Raw genomic sequence first — 14,601 nt, forward strand, 5'->3', positions numbered from 1 at the left:
TGCAAGACAGAAAAAAATTACTACAAAGATACAAAGAAAGTGCATCAGAGGAGTAGTGAGGTAGTGTTCATGGAGTGTTGAGAAATCTGACGGCAGAGGGAAGACAAATTGTTCCTAAAGCGTTGAGCATTACGGTGTATTCAAGCAACCATTGAGAGAAAGGAATATCTGTGAGAGCCGCAGCCCAGAAATAAGCCCTTCAAGCCCAAACTGGCCTTTTCGCTCATCCACACTAATCCCATTTGTCTGCATTAAACCCATATCCTTATGCCCATTGAAGTATCTTCTAAATGTCCTTTAATTATACTACTTGTACCTGATTCCATCACCACCATCATCACAGCAGCAGGTTCCAGATATGAATCACACTCTGTTTAAAAAAAAACTTACCCCTCAGTTCCACTTTAAAACTTCTTCCTTTCACCTTAAACCTATGCTGTTTTATTTTCTAACATCTATCACAGGAAAAAGGCTACCTATCCTATCCATACCTCTCAAAATCTTATCCGATTCTATCAATTTACCCCCTCAACCTCCTTCACTCCAGGGAAACCAAGCTCAGCCTATTTGACCTCTAAAATCCTCCAATCCAAATGACATCCTTGTGAATCTCCACTGCATTCTCTCCAACCTCATCTCATCCATTACCTACACTATCTACACACACAACAAAAGGAAGTCTTCAAAGCACAACTTCAAACTCACCTTGTCTAAAAGAAAAGTTTTTGGAATGATTAAGCTCTCTTCAAAATTTGCTTTCAAGATTTGTAATCTTCAAAGTTTGCAAGGAAAACATTCAAAGTAGATTTATCATCAAAGTATGTATACTTTATACAGCCTTGAGATTCATGTCCTTACAGACAGCCACAAAACAACGAAACTCAACAGAACCCACTAAAACAAAAGACGACCGACTTCTTTTGAAGTGCAAAGTGCAGAGAGAAAAACACAAACCGTGCAAACAATGAAAGTAAGCAAATAGCATTCAGATGGGAAGTTCACGAAAGGAAATCCACAGAAGCCCATTAGTTGCAGGCCACAGCCTCAGTTCAGTGCAGAGATGAGTAAACATGGCAGAGTAGCCAGCTGAACTGACCTGTCCCTCGTCTCCGGGCCTGAAAACCTGACCTTTCCAATCCGGCCCAGCGCTTAACTCGTACAAACCTCGGGTCATTCCTCACTCTCGTGCCTGGGCCTTGCCACTTTGATAAACCCTGCCCATCTATCCAGCCACTCCCAGCCTTTCCAACTCGGCTCAGTGCTTAGATTGATCAAACCTCTCCAGCCCGGGCTCTGCCATGACTCTGTCTCACCTCGGTTGTACTGCATTGATTTGCCTCCAAGTCTACTCCACCAATGGGATCAACTCACAACGGGAAGATTTATCATATGATGGAGGGGCTTTCCGGTGGGTGAAGACTCCATCTCTTTATGACACCAGAGGCAGGATTTATACCCAGGGTGGTCTAGCTGGTTGGTTATTTTGTGTTCATCTCTGTAACATTGGGATAGCAATGTCTGACAATGGTTACTGTGTCATCAACAGGATACCTGGAGGAGAGCGGGCAGTACGCAATGGCTCAATCCTATTGGATGCCATCCGACAGACATGGTGGGTGATGCAGTTGGACAAGTTATTGAATTAGATGCTAAGTTAGGAGACCAGTTGAAAACAGGAAGAGAAATCTATAACCAATAAGCATAAATAAGAAGTCTGAAAAATAATATATTAGTGTTTTAAATCACCAATGTGCCTACCACAAATATTTTCAAAGCAAAAGAATTTCAAAGGTGGTTTGTTTTGAATTTGTCTCCATGCAGACATCTGAGATTCAACACCAGCCACCCAAGATTCTCAGTTTTCTTTCAATATTTTAAATTAATTTTGAAGAGAGTTTTACTATTCCAAAACACGAAAATGTAGACTTATTTCCTCAAGTTCATGTATCACTCAGCAAGAAGTACCAGTTGCCATAGTCATCTCTTGTAATAATGTCAAATAAGTCCTAATACATCAAAAAGTTTCAGTCCACTGTCTGAAGACAAATTTTATTGCAAGCATTCAAGCCGTTTTGGAAAGTATTACCCGTTGATTCTGCAGAATTCTATCTGGTCTGACAAAAGTTTAAATCACACATGCAGATTGTTCAAATATTAATCTTGAACTGAAAATGAAAGGTACATAAAAGTTTCTACTTACTGTTAACATGTGTGATTTGACATATCACCTTCAAGATTATTTCTATGGGTGTCATTGTGTTATCAGTTGTGATTACCTCCATTTTAAGGCAAAATTATCAATCCCTCAGTGGCTCAGTGACAGCACTTTGTGTGAAATAGATGGTGACTCCAGCAGGAGAATATGTGTTTCTGATGTCAGGGCTCAGTTATGATAAATTACTCAGCCGTGTGCTCTGTCCTACACGGGGGAAGTACTGCAACAGTTGATACCAAGTTTGATATACAATATCAACCACTCTATTAAAAGATGATCCAAATCTAACTGTGAACATTTAGAAATTGGCTGAGTTGTCTGATTTCAGTGTAAGCTAACCTTCTGAATCAGTGTGATCAGAGTGAATGAAATTTTGGCAGAGGTGGCCAGATGCTGGTTTGCCTACCTTGGATAAGTTGGACTTGGACCTTACGATCCACCTCGTTATAATCTTGCACCTTATTGTTTACCTGCACTGCACTCTCTCTCTAGCTGTATCTTTATTTGGTACTGTTATTGTTTTACTTTGTTCTGTGTTGATGCACCGTGTAAGGATCGGATCTGTTTGAACATTTTACAAGACAGACTTTTCATTGTACCTCAGCATGTGACAATAATAAACCAGCACCAATTCCACTGGAAACGATCAGTCGACGTTTCGGGCCAGAACCCTTCGTCAGGACTGTCGGGGGAAGGGGCAGAGGCCCTATAAAGAAGGTGGGGGGAGGGTGGGAAGGAGAAGGCTGGTAGGTTCCAGGTGAAGAACCAGTAAGGGGAAAGATAAAGGGGTGGGGAAGGGAGGCAGGGAGGTGATAGGCAGGAAAGGTGAAGAAAGAATAGGGGAAAACACAATGGGTAGTAGAAGGAGGCGGGATCATGAGGGAGGTGGTAGGCAGCTATTATTTTGTGTTTACCAATTCCACTGCTCCCTCATGACTGAGAATGTGCAGAAAACAAACACCTAGGATTGTAAACTTAGCAATAATTATATAACTAATGAAATCGGTCAACTCTTTCTTGTGGCAAGTTGACAGTACAAGTCTCAAGGCCACTTGTATTGAGGAGTCACTTTAATGTGAAAACTCCACCCTCACTCTTCTTTAGAATGCTAGAAAGACAATTTGCCATTGGGTTTTTTTTTCCTGCTGTAGCATGCAAAGCTGGCGTGTGCAGTGCAAACGTGGATGAAAAATAACACGCACGTTCTGATGTCAGAATGTGCAAAGTACAAGGTTTTATTTTTGAGAAACACAAGGGGATATAGCATTCGGTATATATTGTAATACTGTATTCTCACCAACGGTAGAAGGGTGACCTCCAGTGTGTCGGAGTGCCCTCAGTCATCGACATCAGGTATTGCAACACACTAAGGGTTACTCTCATTGGAAACCAGTTTACATACAGCAGACTCCATTCCAGTTCGATCCCTGACAAGCCGTTACAATTTTTAAAATGCTACCGTCAAAATACATTAAATAAGATCAAGCTCATGTTCAAGCAACATTTCTTTAACAACACTGATTTGATCTTAACAGGTTTCAACTGGACGTACAGAATGAAGATACATTTAATTGTTTTACAATATTAATAACTTCCTAAAAGGCCTACGTCATCAGGATTCTTTCCGTGCCTTGGGAGCTGCACTTTGCTGTAAAGGTTGTGCTGGGATCGGTCTCCCTGCTATAGTACAGCTCTGGTTACATCAATGGGGGCAGGTCAGGTTCTGCCACCTATTAAAAACGTGGATAGTTTCTTGACTGCTTCAAAAGATTTAAGAGCAATATTTCTCTGTGTTCACTGATTTTTAGTGGGAGGACAGACCAAGGTACAAGGCACCAAAGGCTGCCTGGCAGTCACATCCATTTTATTGGTAGAATTGTCAAAGTGAGGAACCCAGACTTTCAGGCAAAGGTCAGATTTCAGGGACAGTCAAAAAAGTCATTCTGCATCTTCAAGGAATCTGAATTTCCTAAGTCCAATGGTCTATATTTGCCATGTGCTGTTGGGAAGAAATCTGTTGCTATGGTAACCCTTAGCTAAGGCCTGCTCTTAAGATGACACAGCCCCTTTAAAATGACAGCTCAACCCTAACTATTTTTAGGAATGCTAGAAAGACCACTTGGCATCAGAGTATGTTCCATGCTCAAGGAACCAAAAATTACCTCATGCCATTGCAATACCCATCTCGTTTCCGTTCAAGAAATAATGCTGTACTTCAGTTCAAGAAATTTATTGTTGGCTGTGATAGACAGCCCTTTTTACTTTGCAACCAATTTACAATAGATATTTTTTTCCCAATAAACTTTATTTAATCAGTCATGCATGAATGATATAAAAAGGATCTATTCAAACATTCCAAAAAATTCCATGTTTTCTTTTTGGCTAACTACTTCCCACATGGAAGTTTTTTTTCATAGAGAGGAAGTGATATAAAAAGACACAGCAGGGCAAGAGGTTAATACAATATTCAGGCGAGGGGCATGACATGCAATTCCTCAAAGTTGCATCAAACAAAAGTTGCAGTGCGTAACAATATTTCTTTCCCAATTATAATTAGGGTTGTGCCCTTTTGGTATGAGTGTAAACCATCAATAAAAGACATAAGAACAGTTCGGCAAATGCATCTTTATATAATTTCAAAACATTCATACATTCTCAACATAGTAGTTAATGCAACAAAGCCAGATAACTATATCTTTTTTAAAGATTTGCAGAAGTTTTGTTTAAAAATTGTGCAAATTAGAAACACATGAAGCATGTGAAATTTTACTCCTAAGATTTATTTAATTCAAGGGTTCTGCCTCGTACAAAATATAACTGTAGAAACTGCAGAAATTCAAAGTTTGGCTGATAAATATTATTCAGGCAGCAAACTAGTCAACCACACGACCTGATTGGCTCCAGTCAATTGTAGGGTTGGAATTAATTAGCTTTCCCAACACTGTTTTAAATATAAAGTTGTTGCAACAAACTCCCAAATTTATATCAAAGTGTTTTTTTTTCCAAAATGAACAGCTGATGATTACATTGTATCAAAAAATGGTACTGTACCAGGATAAACAATATTTCATGCACATAGTTCTATTACATGCTCACATTATTTCATCAAAGTACAACCATAAGTAAACTGAACTCTGGATGTGAAAATAGTTCGGTGGACCTTGTTTTTGGCAACCTGCTGTAATGAATGGAAGGAAAGAAAGGGTGCAGTTTGATGAAGCGGTGTGTACGCTGCACGTAGAAAAGGTGGGGAGGCCACAGGTAACGTTTCGGCACCGAACTAACAAATGTTTCCATTTCCATTTTATTCAGTTGTCCTTTGTTTACCCAGAGCAGCCCCGCAATACTGACTTGGGAGAGAGTGATTTTAAATGGAGGTGCTGAAACTTCCGCCTAATGTTGTGGAACCCAGACAGAAAGTCCTCAGTCACAAATGAGCTCGGATGTCACATCATCAATTTATCACTTGTGGAAGTACGGGAGAGCTTATCTACTGTTTTTGGAAAAAAAAATTTCCAACCCTTCTGCGGAGACATAGTCCTATAATTAATGAGTACAATGGTGCATGCATTATTCAAGGTGTATGCTTGACTTAAAAAGTCCTGTGAAACATTCCAGGAACCATTGTATTAATATACATACCCCCTCCCACCCCTACAGAGTCAATAATTGGTTTTCTTCAAAATTGTGTTGTGCCTTTATTATAAGGAAAGGTATAAAACTTTTGGTCACTATCATGCTGAGGCCTGAAAATGGAAAATTCAGCAGTTAAAGCTACAGAATGAATTATTTTAGTGTTTTGCCTGACAAGTATCATGTTGCATAGCCTTCCTGACAAATATCCCGGTTTCCTCCCTCACTGTTTAACTCTTCAAAGTGCACATTTTGTAGGCTATTTCCACCTGGAAATTTTTTTTTAATGATTTACACAATGAAGAAAGCACATAACGTTTTCTCATGTATCCTTACAACATAGAAACTACACACCATAAAACATGTGCTGAGAACCTCCACAACCAAGTTTAAAAAGATGGGCTATGCACTGTGAACGTGAAAGACTGAAAGACATGACGCTGTGCTGGTTTGCACCCTTTCACTTTTGTCTTCCTGTTACCAACTTCAGAAAAAGTTTAAAGCCCAGATTTGCTCATCAACACCAAATAAAGTCTGTTGGCTTTGTGTTTCAAATTTTATTTTTGCAATAAGTCATTCAAGTCTGGTTACCAAGGTATGATTTGTAGATCTTTTGCTTGAAGCCACCAATACTTGTCACCTCTGCTTTCCAGCCATACCTCCCAGGGTCCCCACTTGCATGTTCAGATGCACAGTAGCAAGTGGCTGAATCTTCTCTAATGAGTTATTTAAAACGTTAGGCACTTGGAATTCAACAGTTGGAGCAACGAATAGAAAGAGTGGAAGGCAATGACAGAACAAAGGCAGGCTAAGTCCTCACATACAAACCTCAACTTATAACACACTCTAGAAGTGGACGGTGTGAAGCTCCTGCAACTACAGGAAGTTACTTACAGGAGATCTGATAAAATGATGGATTGTGCAGCCTGGATCGCAAGTCACATTAATGCTACCACAAGTGGGAAAAGGATACAATGGAGAACAAAACAAGGAGAATTTTTAAGGAAGTGTGAAAAGCAGCACAAAGAAAGGCCTCTGGACCTGGGAAAAAAAAACAGTGCCGACAGTTCCACAGCCCAAACCTGAACAGGTCGGGAAACATCGTGTTAGTGGATGGGAACACTGCAGAGATGTCGAGACTCGAGACGTAGTGCAGTACTAGAGCAGAAATTTGTTTACTGGCTCCATTCAAGACATTTTAATCTCTGTTATTGACATCAAGTCCTACATTTAAAAGCTTTTGAAGTCAGCATCAGTCTCTCGATATGCATTAAAATATCCTCTCCCACTTTTCCCTCCGGCTGCCCTCCTCTGGCATCCAAAAGTCTGTGATGAAAGCCGACCCCGCCCTCTCACAACTTGTGCCGTGGACAGGCAATCTCCTTCACCACTTGTCCAGAGGTAACCAAGAGCCGGCTATCATAACTTCATCAGGTCTTTTTCACTTTTATTTACGTATTTATATAATAAATTTGGCATCTGTTGTTTTCTGAAATAGCCAATGTAGGGAGAGATAGAAAAACGTGTTCTCTAGGATGAAACAGTCATTAGTTTTCTTCGCTTCAAGTGAACCACTTTTCACTTGCAAATTCAGTGCAAAAACAAGTTGAAGCAATCTTTTAAATAAAAATCAGATTCCTGGAACCATTTCCAGTTTCCAGATCCCCACAAATGCTGCATATGAACACACACACACGCACACACACTCTGAGCTCTGACAGAACACCCTGCCGATGATAAAACTCATCACGTTAATGCATCATCAGTAATAGCCTTGCTCGACTGCCATACTAGCACCAGTCGTCCTCGTCTGCCTCCCGGTGACACTTGCGCTCCCCTGCACCTGTGCCCGGCCCCGTGCTCATTCCCAGATTGCAATGGTAACCGTTCGGGACCCGGCGGCTCTGCTGAGGCTGGGACGTGAGAGACATGATACAGGAAGTCCGGGGGGACCGGCCGGTGGTCGTGGCCACGGCCACCTCGAAGGTCAGAGTTTCTTCCAGCGGCTCCTGGCCATCGCTACCGCAGCTGCCGCGGTGCCCCAGGTAGGGATCGGAGCTGATGCGCGTCACCGTCGGCTGCCTGCCGTCACCGCTGCCGTGGGGCTGGCTCTGGAGGTGGTTGTGCTCGGATCGCCCGCGGCTCAGTCTCCCCGGGGAGCTCGGGGGCGGCACACCGTGCAGGTGGTTGAAATAAGCCGGGGAGGAGTTGGCGGTCTTGTAGGTGATGCTGGGGCGCGGTGTGAGCGGGGTTGGAGGCAGCTGCCTGCGGCCACGACATGGGGTGCTAGCTCCAGAGGCTGTCTGCATAGGGCTGTCATTAACGGAACCACTGCCCTACATGAAAAGTGGAACAAAGCAATTCAAAGGACAAACTGATGCACACACAGAGGAAAACAAAAAATAAACACAAAGCATCAACAGAAAAGAACATTGAGCCACACGAGAACAAAAAGGGCAAAAGTTCAGACAAAGCACCAAAAATGTAAAGGATGAGGCAAAATACACAGAGATGCAGAGAAAATTGGGGGAAAATGTTTATCATGAGTGGCAAAATCAACAACTGAAGAAGTAGGTAAAATTTCAGCAGCATTTGGCATTAAATATATAAGGTAGAAGCCTAGAATAGGAAAAAGAGTGCATATGTAGTTAGTTAATGCATCACAACAAAGATTTCAGTCAATTCATTACAGTTAATTATATATGTGTGTGTGCCTGTGTATACACATATATATATATTATACTTAATTACTTTCATTAGATAAAAAAGATAAGTTATTTTTATTCAATACCAGAAAAAAGAGGTATATTTCTCCAGAGATGTTCATCCCAATTTTTTTAGTTATTGCTAAAAGAATGGCAATTTTATCCCTAGGAATGGTGTGAAGAGTGGATTTTCACTGTACCTGTGCATACATGTACTTGTGAATATGACAATAAAAACAACTTTAAGATTAACTAGTAGCTGAGAGATAATAAAAGTTGTAATGTCATGACACTCTTTATTATCTCAATAATTAGAGGGAGAACTTGAGAGTTTTACTACTTGGAGAAGTTTGCGTTCAAATGCATTGGCAGAATAATTTAGAGTTGTCTTCAGTTCATTTTAAAAAGTGATGGGCAAAAATTGAGCCTGGTTTGATATTCCAGTCCTTACATAATCTTCTTCCAACCACTGTTCTTACTTGGCATTTAATTATAACTGCTCTAATTCCAAATGTGCAAGATGTACCTCTTTGTCACTGACCAAGGCAAAAGTCCCTAAAATATGCCATGTCAGGTGCAGTCAAATCATACATTTTTCTCAAGGTGATATTTATTGTAAATCATAGCTTAAACAGTTTTGTCCTTTGCTAAAGGTGTTCTTGATGATATCTGAATCAATCGGGAAAGGTTTGGATTAAGAGTTTCTTCATTGAGTCTTTTTAATCATTGAGGTTTGGGTTTAGAATTATAAACATTTGGTGAATTAAGAAAGCAGGAAATACAGGAAAGCAAAAAATGAGTTATAAAATAATTAATGTTCATATTTTAATCATTATGTCCATAACATTGGTGAAGGAAAGTTATGCCTTAATGCGATTAAAATGCCTTAAAATAAAAGTTGAAACTTTGCTCATTTCAGCAAATTTAAGCTTTCAATTGTTTAAGAAACATATGAGAAAGGGTGAATATTAAATTGAATAAATTTTTCCCTTACATTAAGGGGGAAAAAAACAAAACTCTACTTTATCAATAAGATTATGTGAATGTGACTGATTTACATGAGGCTTATAACACAGAAACAAGCCTTTCAGCCAAGAGACAGCGCAAGCACTTGGCAGCACAGGTTGATAAGGTGGTGAATTAGGTAAATAAGTATTTTATAGATCAGGGCATAGAATATAAAAGTTGGTATGTTGTGTTGCAACTTTACAAACCAGTGGTTAGGCCAGACTTGCAGTATTGTGTACAGTTCTGGTCACCACACTATAGGGAGGATCTGTTCGCACTGGACAGATTGCAGAGAAAATTCACCAGGATGTTCCCTGGATTGTATTAACAGAGGATCAGCACTGACTAAGGGTATATAAACCTCTAAGAGGCAGAGACAGGGTAGAGAGAATCTTTCTCCCATCAGAAACAAGAGCTATCAAAAACAAGAGGTGATAGGTTTAAGGTGAGAGGAAGGAGTTTTAAAAGGGACATGAGGAGAAAGTTTTTTTTTAACTGAGAGCGGTTGATACCTGGAACTGACTGACAGAGGAGGTAGTGGATTCATCAACAATCACTTTATTTAATATGTCGTATGCCACCTTCACCACTCTATTGAGCTGTGTTGCAACTTTTGAGCTTGAACTCCAAGCTCCCTCCGATCATCCACACTTAGCACCCTGTGTGTGTCCTACCCGTGCCTGACTCCCAAAATGTTGGGTCTAACACACCTGTTGGGACTAAATTCCACCTGTGAACACAGCATCCATCTTTCAACTTGATGAACATCCTGCTCTAGCCTTAGCAATAACTTCTTCCACTATTCACGAGACTAACAATCAGAATCAGGTTTAATACCACTGGCATCTGTCGGGAAATGTGATATTTTGCGGCGGCAGTACATGGCAATACATAATAATAACTATAAATTACAATAATTATATATTAAAAAGAAACTTAAATAGGTAGTGCAAGGAGAGCGGGAAAATACTAGGTAGTGTTCATGGGTTCATTGAGCAGAGTCTGATGCTGTTGCTCAGTAGCAGAGAGGTGACAAGTGTTGATAGGAGATTCCCTCGTCAGACGAAGAGAGACGAGGTTCTGTGGGTGTGATAGAGACACCTAGATGGTATGTTGCCTCCCTGATGCTAGGGTCAAAGAAGTCTTGCATTCTCAAGGGTGAAGGTCAGCTGCCAGAAATTTTGGTGCATATTGGCACCAATGACAAGGTGAGGAGGTCCTGAAGAGAGATTTTAGGGAACTAGGTCGAAAGATGAGAAACAGGACCTTCAGGGTAGTAATCTCTGGATTGCTGCCTGTGCCATGCACCAGTGAGGGTAGGAACAGGATGATCTGGCAGGTGAATGTGTGGCTGAGGACCTGGTGCAGGGGGCAGGGGTTCCGATTTATGAATTATTGGGATCTCTTCTGGGGAAGATATGACCTGTACAAAAGGGACGGGTTACACACTTGAACTAGAGGGGGTCCAATATCCCTGCAAGCAGATTGACGAGAGATGTTCGGGAGGGTTTAAACTAAGTTGGCAGGGGGATGAGAACGGGAGTGATAGTGCCGAAGATGAGGTAGCTGGTTTACAAACAGAGGCAATGTGTAGTGAGGAGAGCTATGACAGGGAAGATTGCAGTCAACAGGATGATTTGCAACGTAAAAGGCAGGCAAAATCAAAAAGGGTGAATACAGGACTGTAGCTGTTATAATTGAATGCGCACAGTATATGGAATAAGGTATATGAACTTGCAGCACAGTTACAGATTGGCATGTATGATGTTGTAGGCGTCACTAAATCATGGCTGAAAGAAGGTTATAGCTGGGAGCTTAATATCCAAGGATACACAACATATCGAAAGGACAGGCAGGAAGGCAGAGAAGGCAGCATTCATCTGCTGGTAAAAAATGAAATCAAATCATTAGAAAGAGTTGACATAGGGTCAGAAGGTGTTGAATTATTGTGGATAGAGCTAAGGAACTGCAAGAGTAAAAAGGTCCTGACGGAAGTTGTATACAAACCCCCAAACAGTGGTAAGGATGTGGTCTACAAATTACAATGGGAGATAGAAATTGCATGGACAATGTTACAATAGTCATGGGGGATTTCAATAGGCAAGTAGATTGGGAAAATCACGTTGGTGCTGGATTCCAGGAGGGGGAATTTCTAGAGTGACTATGAAATGGCATTTTAGAGCAACTCATGGTTGAGCCCATCAGGGGATCAGCTATTAATAGAGAGCTTAAGGTAAAGGAATTCTTAGGGATAAGTGATTATAATATGATCGAAATCACCATGAAATTTGAGAAGGAGAAGCTAAAGTCAGATGTATCAGTATTATAATGGAATAAAGGGAATTACAGAGGCACAAGAGAGGAGTTGGCCAGAATTGATTGGAAAAGAACACTGGCAGGGATGACAGCATTGCAGCAATGGCTGGAATTTCAGGAAGCAATTTGGAAGGCACAGGATATATACATCCCAAAGAGGAAGAAGTAGTCTAAAGGCAAGATGATACAACCGTGGCCAACAAGAGAAGTCAAAGCAAACATAAAAGTTGAAGAGAGGGCACACAATAGAGCAAATTTTGTGAGAAGTTAGAGGATTGGGAAGCTTTTAAAAACCAACAGAAGGCAACTAAAAAGTTATTAAGAAGTTAAAAATGGAATACAAAATTAAGCTAGCCAACAATATTAAAGAGGATACCAGAAGTTTCTTCAGATACATAAAGTGTAATTGAGAAATGAGAGTGAATATTGGATTATTGGAAACAATGCTAGATAGGCAGTAATGGGGGACAGGAAATGGACGGTGAACTGAATAAGTATTTTGCATCAGTCTTCACTGTGGTAGACACTAGCAATTTGGTGGACGTTTCACGTGTCAGGGGTCATGAGATGTGTGAAGTTACCATAAAGAGAGAAGATTCTTGGGAAACTGAAGGTTCTGAAGGTAGATAAGTCACCTGGACCAGATGGTGTGCACCACAGAGTTCTGAAAGAGGTGGCTGAAGAGATTGTGGAGGCATTAGTGATGATCTTTCAAGAATCACTAGATTCTGGTATGGTTCTGGAAGACAGTAAAATTGCAAATGATATTCCTCTCTTTAAGAAGGGAGAGAGGAAGAAGAAAGGAAACTATAGGCCAATTAGTCTGACTTCAGTGGCTGGGAAGATGCTGGACTTGAAAATTAAGGGTACTTGGAAACACATGATAAAATAGGCCATAGTTAGCATGGTTTCCTCAAGAGAAAATCTTGCCTGACAAATCTGGTGAAATTCTTTGAAGAAATATCAAGCAGGATAGACAAGGGAGAATCAGTTGATGTCGTGCACCTGGATTTTCAAAAGGCCTTTGACAAAGTTGCCATACATGAGGCTGCTGTGAAGAAATGCTGTGTGTGTGATTTCAGGCCCTGTACCTCCTGCTTAATGGTATCAATGAGAAGAGGGCATGTCCTAGGTGATGGGGTTCTTAATGATGAATGCCATCTTTTTGTGGCATCGCCTTTTGAAGGCATTTTGGATGATGGGGAGATTAATGCCCATGATGGAGCTGGCTGAGTTTGCAACTTTCTGCGGGTTTTTCCAATCCTGTGCAGTAACCTGTCCAGCCCAGGTGGTGATGCAAAGAGTTAGAGTGCTCCCTATGGTATCTCTGTAGAAACTTCCGAGTCTTTGGTGGCTGTGCCAAACATGTCCCCTTACCTGAGAAATTACCTAGGATTACTCATAGCCCTCTATTTTTCTGAGCTCCATATACCTGTGCAGGACTATCTTAAAAGACCCTATTGTAGCCACCTCCACCACCGCCACCGGCAGCCCATTCCACGCACTCACCATTCTCTGTGTAAAAAACCTACCCCTGATATCTACTCTGTCCCTACTTCCAAGCACCTTAAAACTGTGCCCTCTCGTGCTAGCCATTTCAGCCCTGGGAAAAAGCCTCTGACTATCCACACAATCAATGCCTCTCATCATCTTACACACCTCTATCAGGTCACCTCTCATCCTCTGTCGCTCCAAGGGGAAAATGCCGAGTTCACTCAACCTATTCTCATAAGGCATGCTCCCCAATCCAGGCAACATCCTTGTAAGTCTCCTCTGCACCCTTTCTATGGCTTCCACATCCTTCCTGTAGTGAGGTGACCAGAACTGAGCACAGTACTCCAAGTGGGGTCTGACCAGGGTCCTGTATAGCTGCAACATTACCCCTCGGCTCCTAAACTTAATCCCACGATTGATGAAGGCCAATGCACCGTATGCCTTCTTAACCACAGAGTCAACCCGCGCAGCAACTTTGAGCATCCTGGACTCAGACCCCAAGATCCCTCTGATCCTCCACACTGCCAAGAGTCTTATCATTAATACTATATTCCGCCGTCATATTTGACCCACCAAAATGAACCACCTCACACTTATCTGGGTTGAACTCCATCTGCCACTTCTCAGCCCAGTTTTGCATCCTATCAATGTCCCACTGTAATCTCTGACAGCCGTCCACACTATCCACAACACCTCCAGCCTTTGTGTCATCAGCAAATTTACCAACCCATCCCTCCACTTCGTCATCCAGGTCATTTATAAAAATCATGAAGAGAAGGGGTCCCAGAACAGATCCCTGAGGCAGACCACTGATCACTGACCTCTATGCAGAATATGATCTGTCTACAACCACTCTTTGCCTTCTGTGGGAAAGCCAGTTCTGGATCCATAAAGCAATGTCCCCTTGGATCCCATGCCTCCTTACTTTCTCAATAAGCCTTGCATGGTGTACCTTGTCAAATGCCTTGCTGAAATCCATATACACTACATCTACTGCTCTACCGTCATCAATGTGCTTAGTCACATCCTCAAAAAATTCAATCAGGCTCGTAAGGCACGACCTGCCTTTCATAAAGCTATGCTAACTATTCCTAATCATATTATGCCTCTCCAAATGTTCATAGATCCTACCTCTCAGAATCTTCTCCATCAGCTTACCAACCAATGTCGACTCATGTCGACCAATTTGCAGTACAGGTTGAACATTCATGCTGCTGTAGCAATGTAGCA

At 41.5% G+C, this 14,601-nt stretch overlaps 1 protein-coding gene across 3 annotated transcripts in view; it reads right to left on the bottom strand.

Moving 5' to 3' along the window:
• Positions 1-3,439: 3,439 nt before the first annotated feature.
• Positions 3,440-14,601, bottom strand: part of LOC134359997 (probable voltage-dependent N-type calcium channel subunit alpha-1B) — a 910,000-nt gene continuing 898,838 nt past the window's right edge. For all 3 annotated transcript variants that reach the window (XM_063073960.1, XM_063073961.1, XM_063073962.1), the window contains one exon: positions 3,440-8,184. In XM_063073960.1, coding sequence (XP_062930030.1) covers positions 7,639-8,184 — 546 coding nt within the window. In that variant the 3' untranslated portion in view covers positions 3,440-7,638. The remainder of the gene's footprint in view (positions 8,185-14,601) is intronic.

Source organism: Mobula hypostoma, chromosome 21 (assembly GCF_963921235.1).
Source record: "Mobula hypostoma chromosome 21, sMobHyp1.1, whole genome shotgun sequence".
NCBI lineage: Eukaryota > Metazoa > Chordata > Chondrichthyes > Myliobatiformes > Myliobatidae > Mobula > Mobula hypostoma.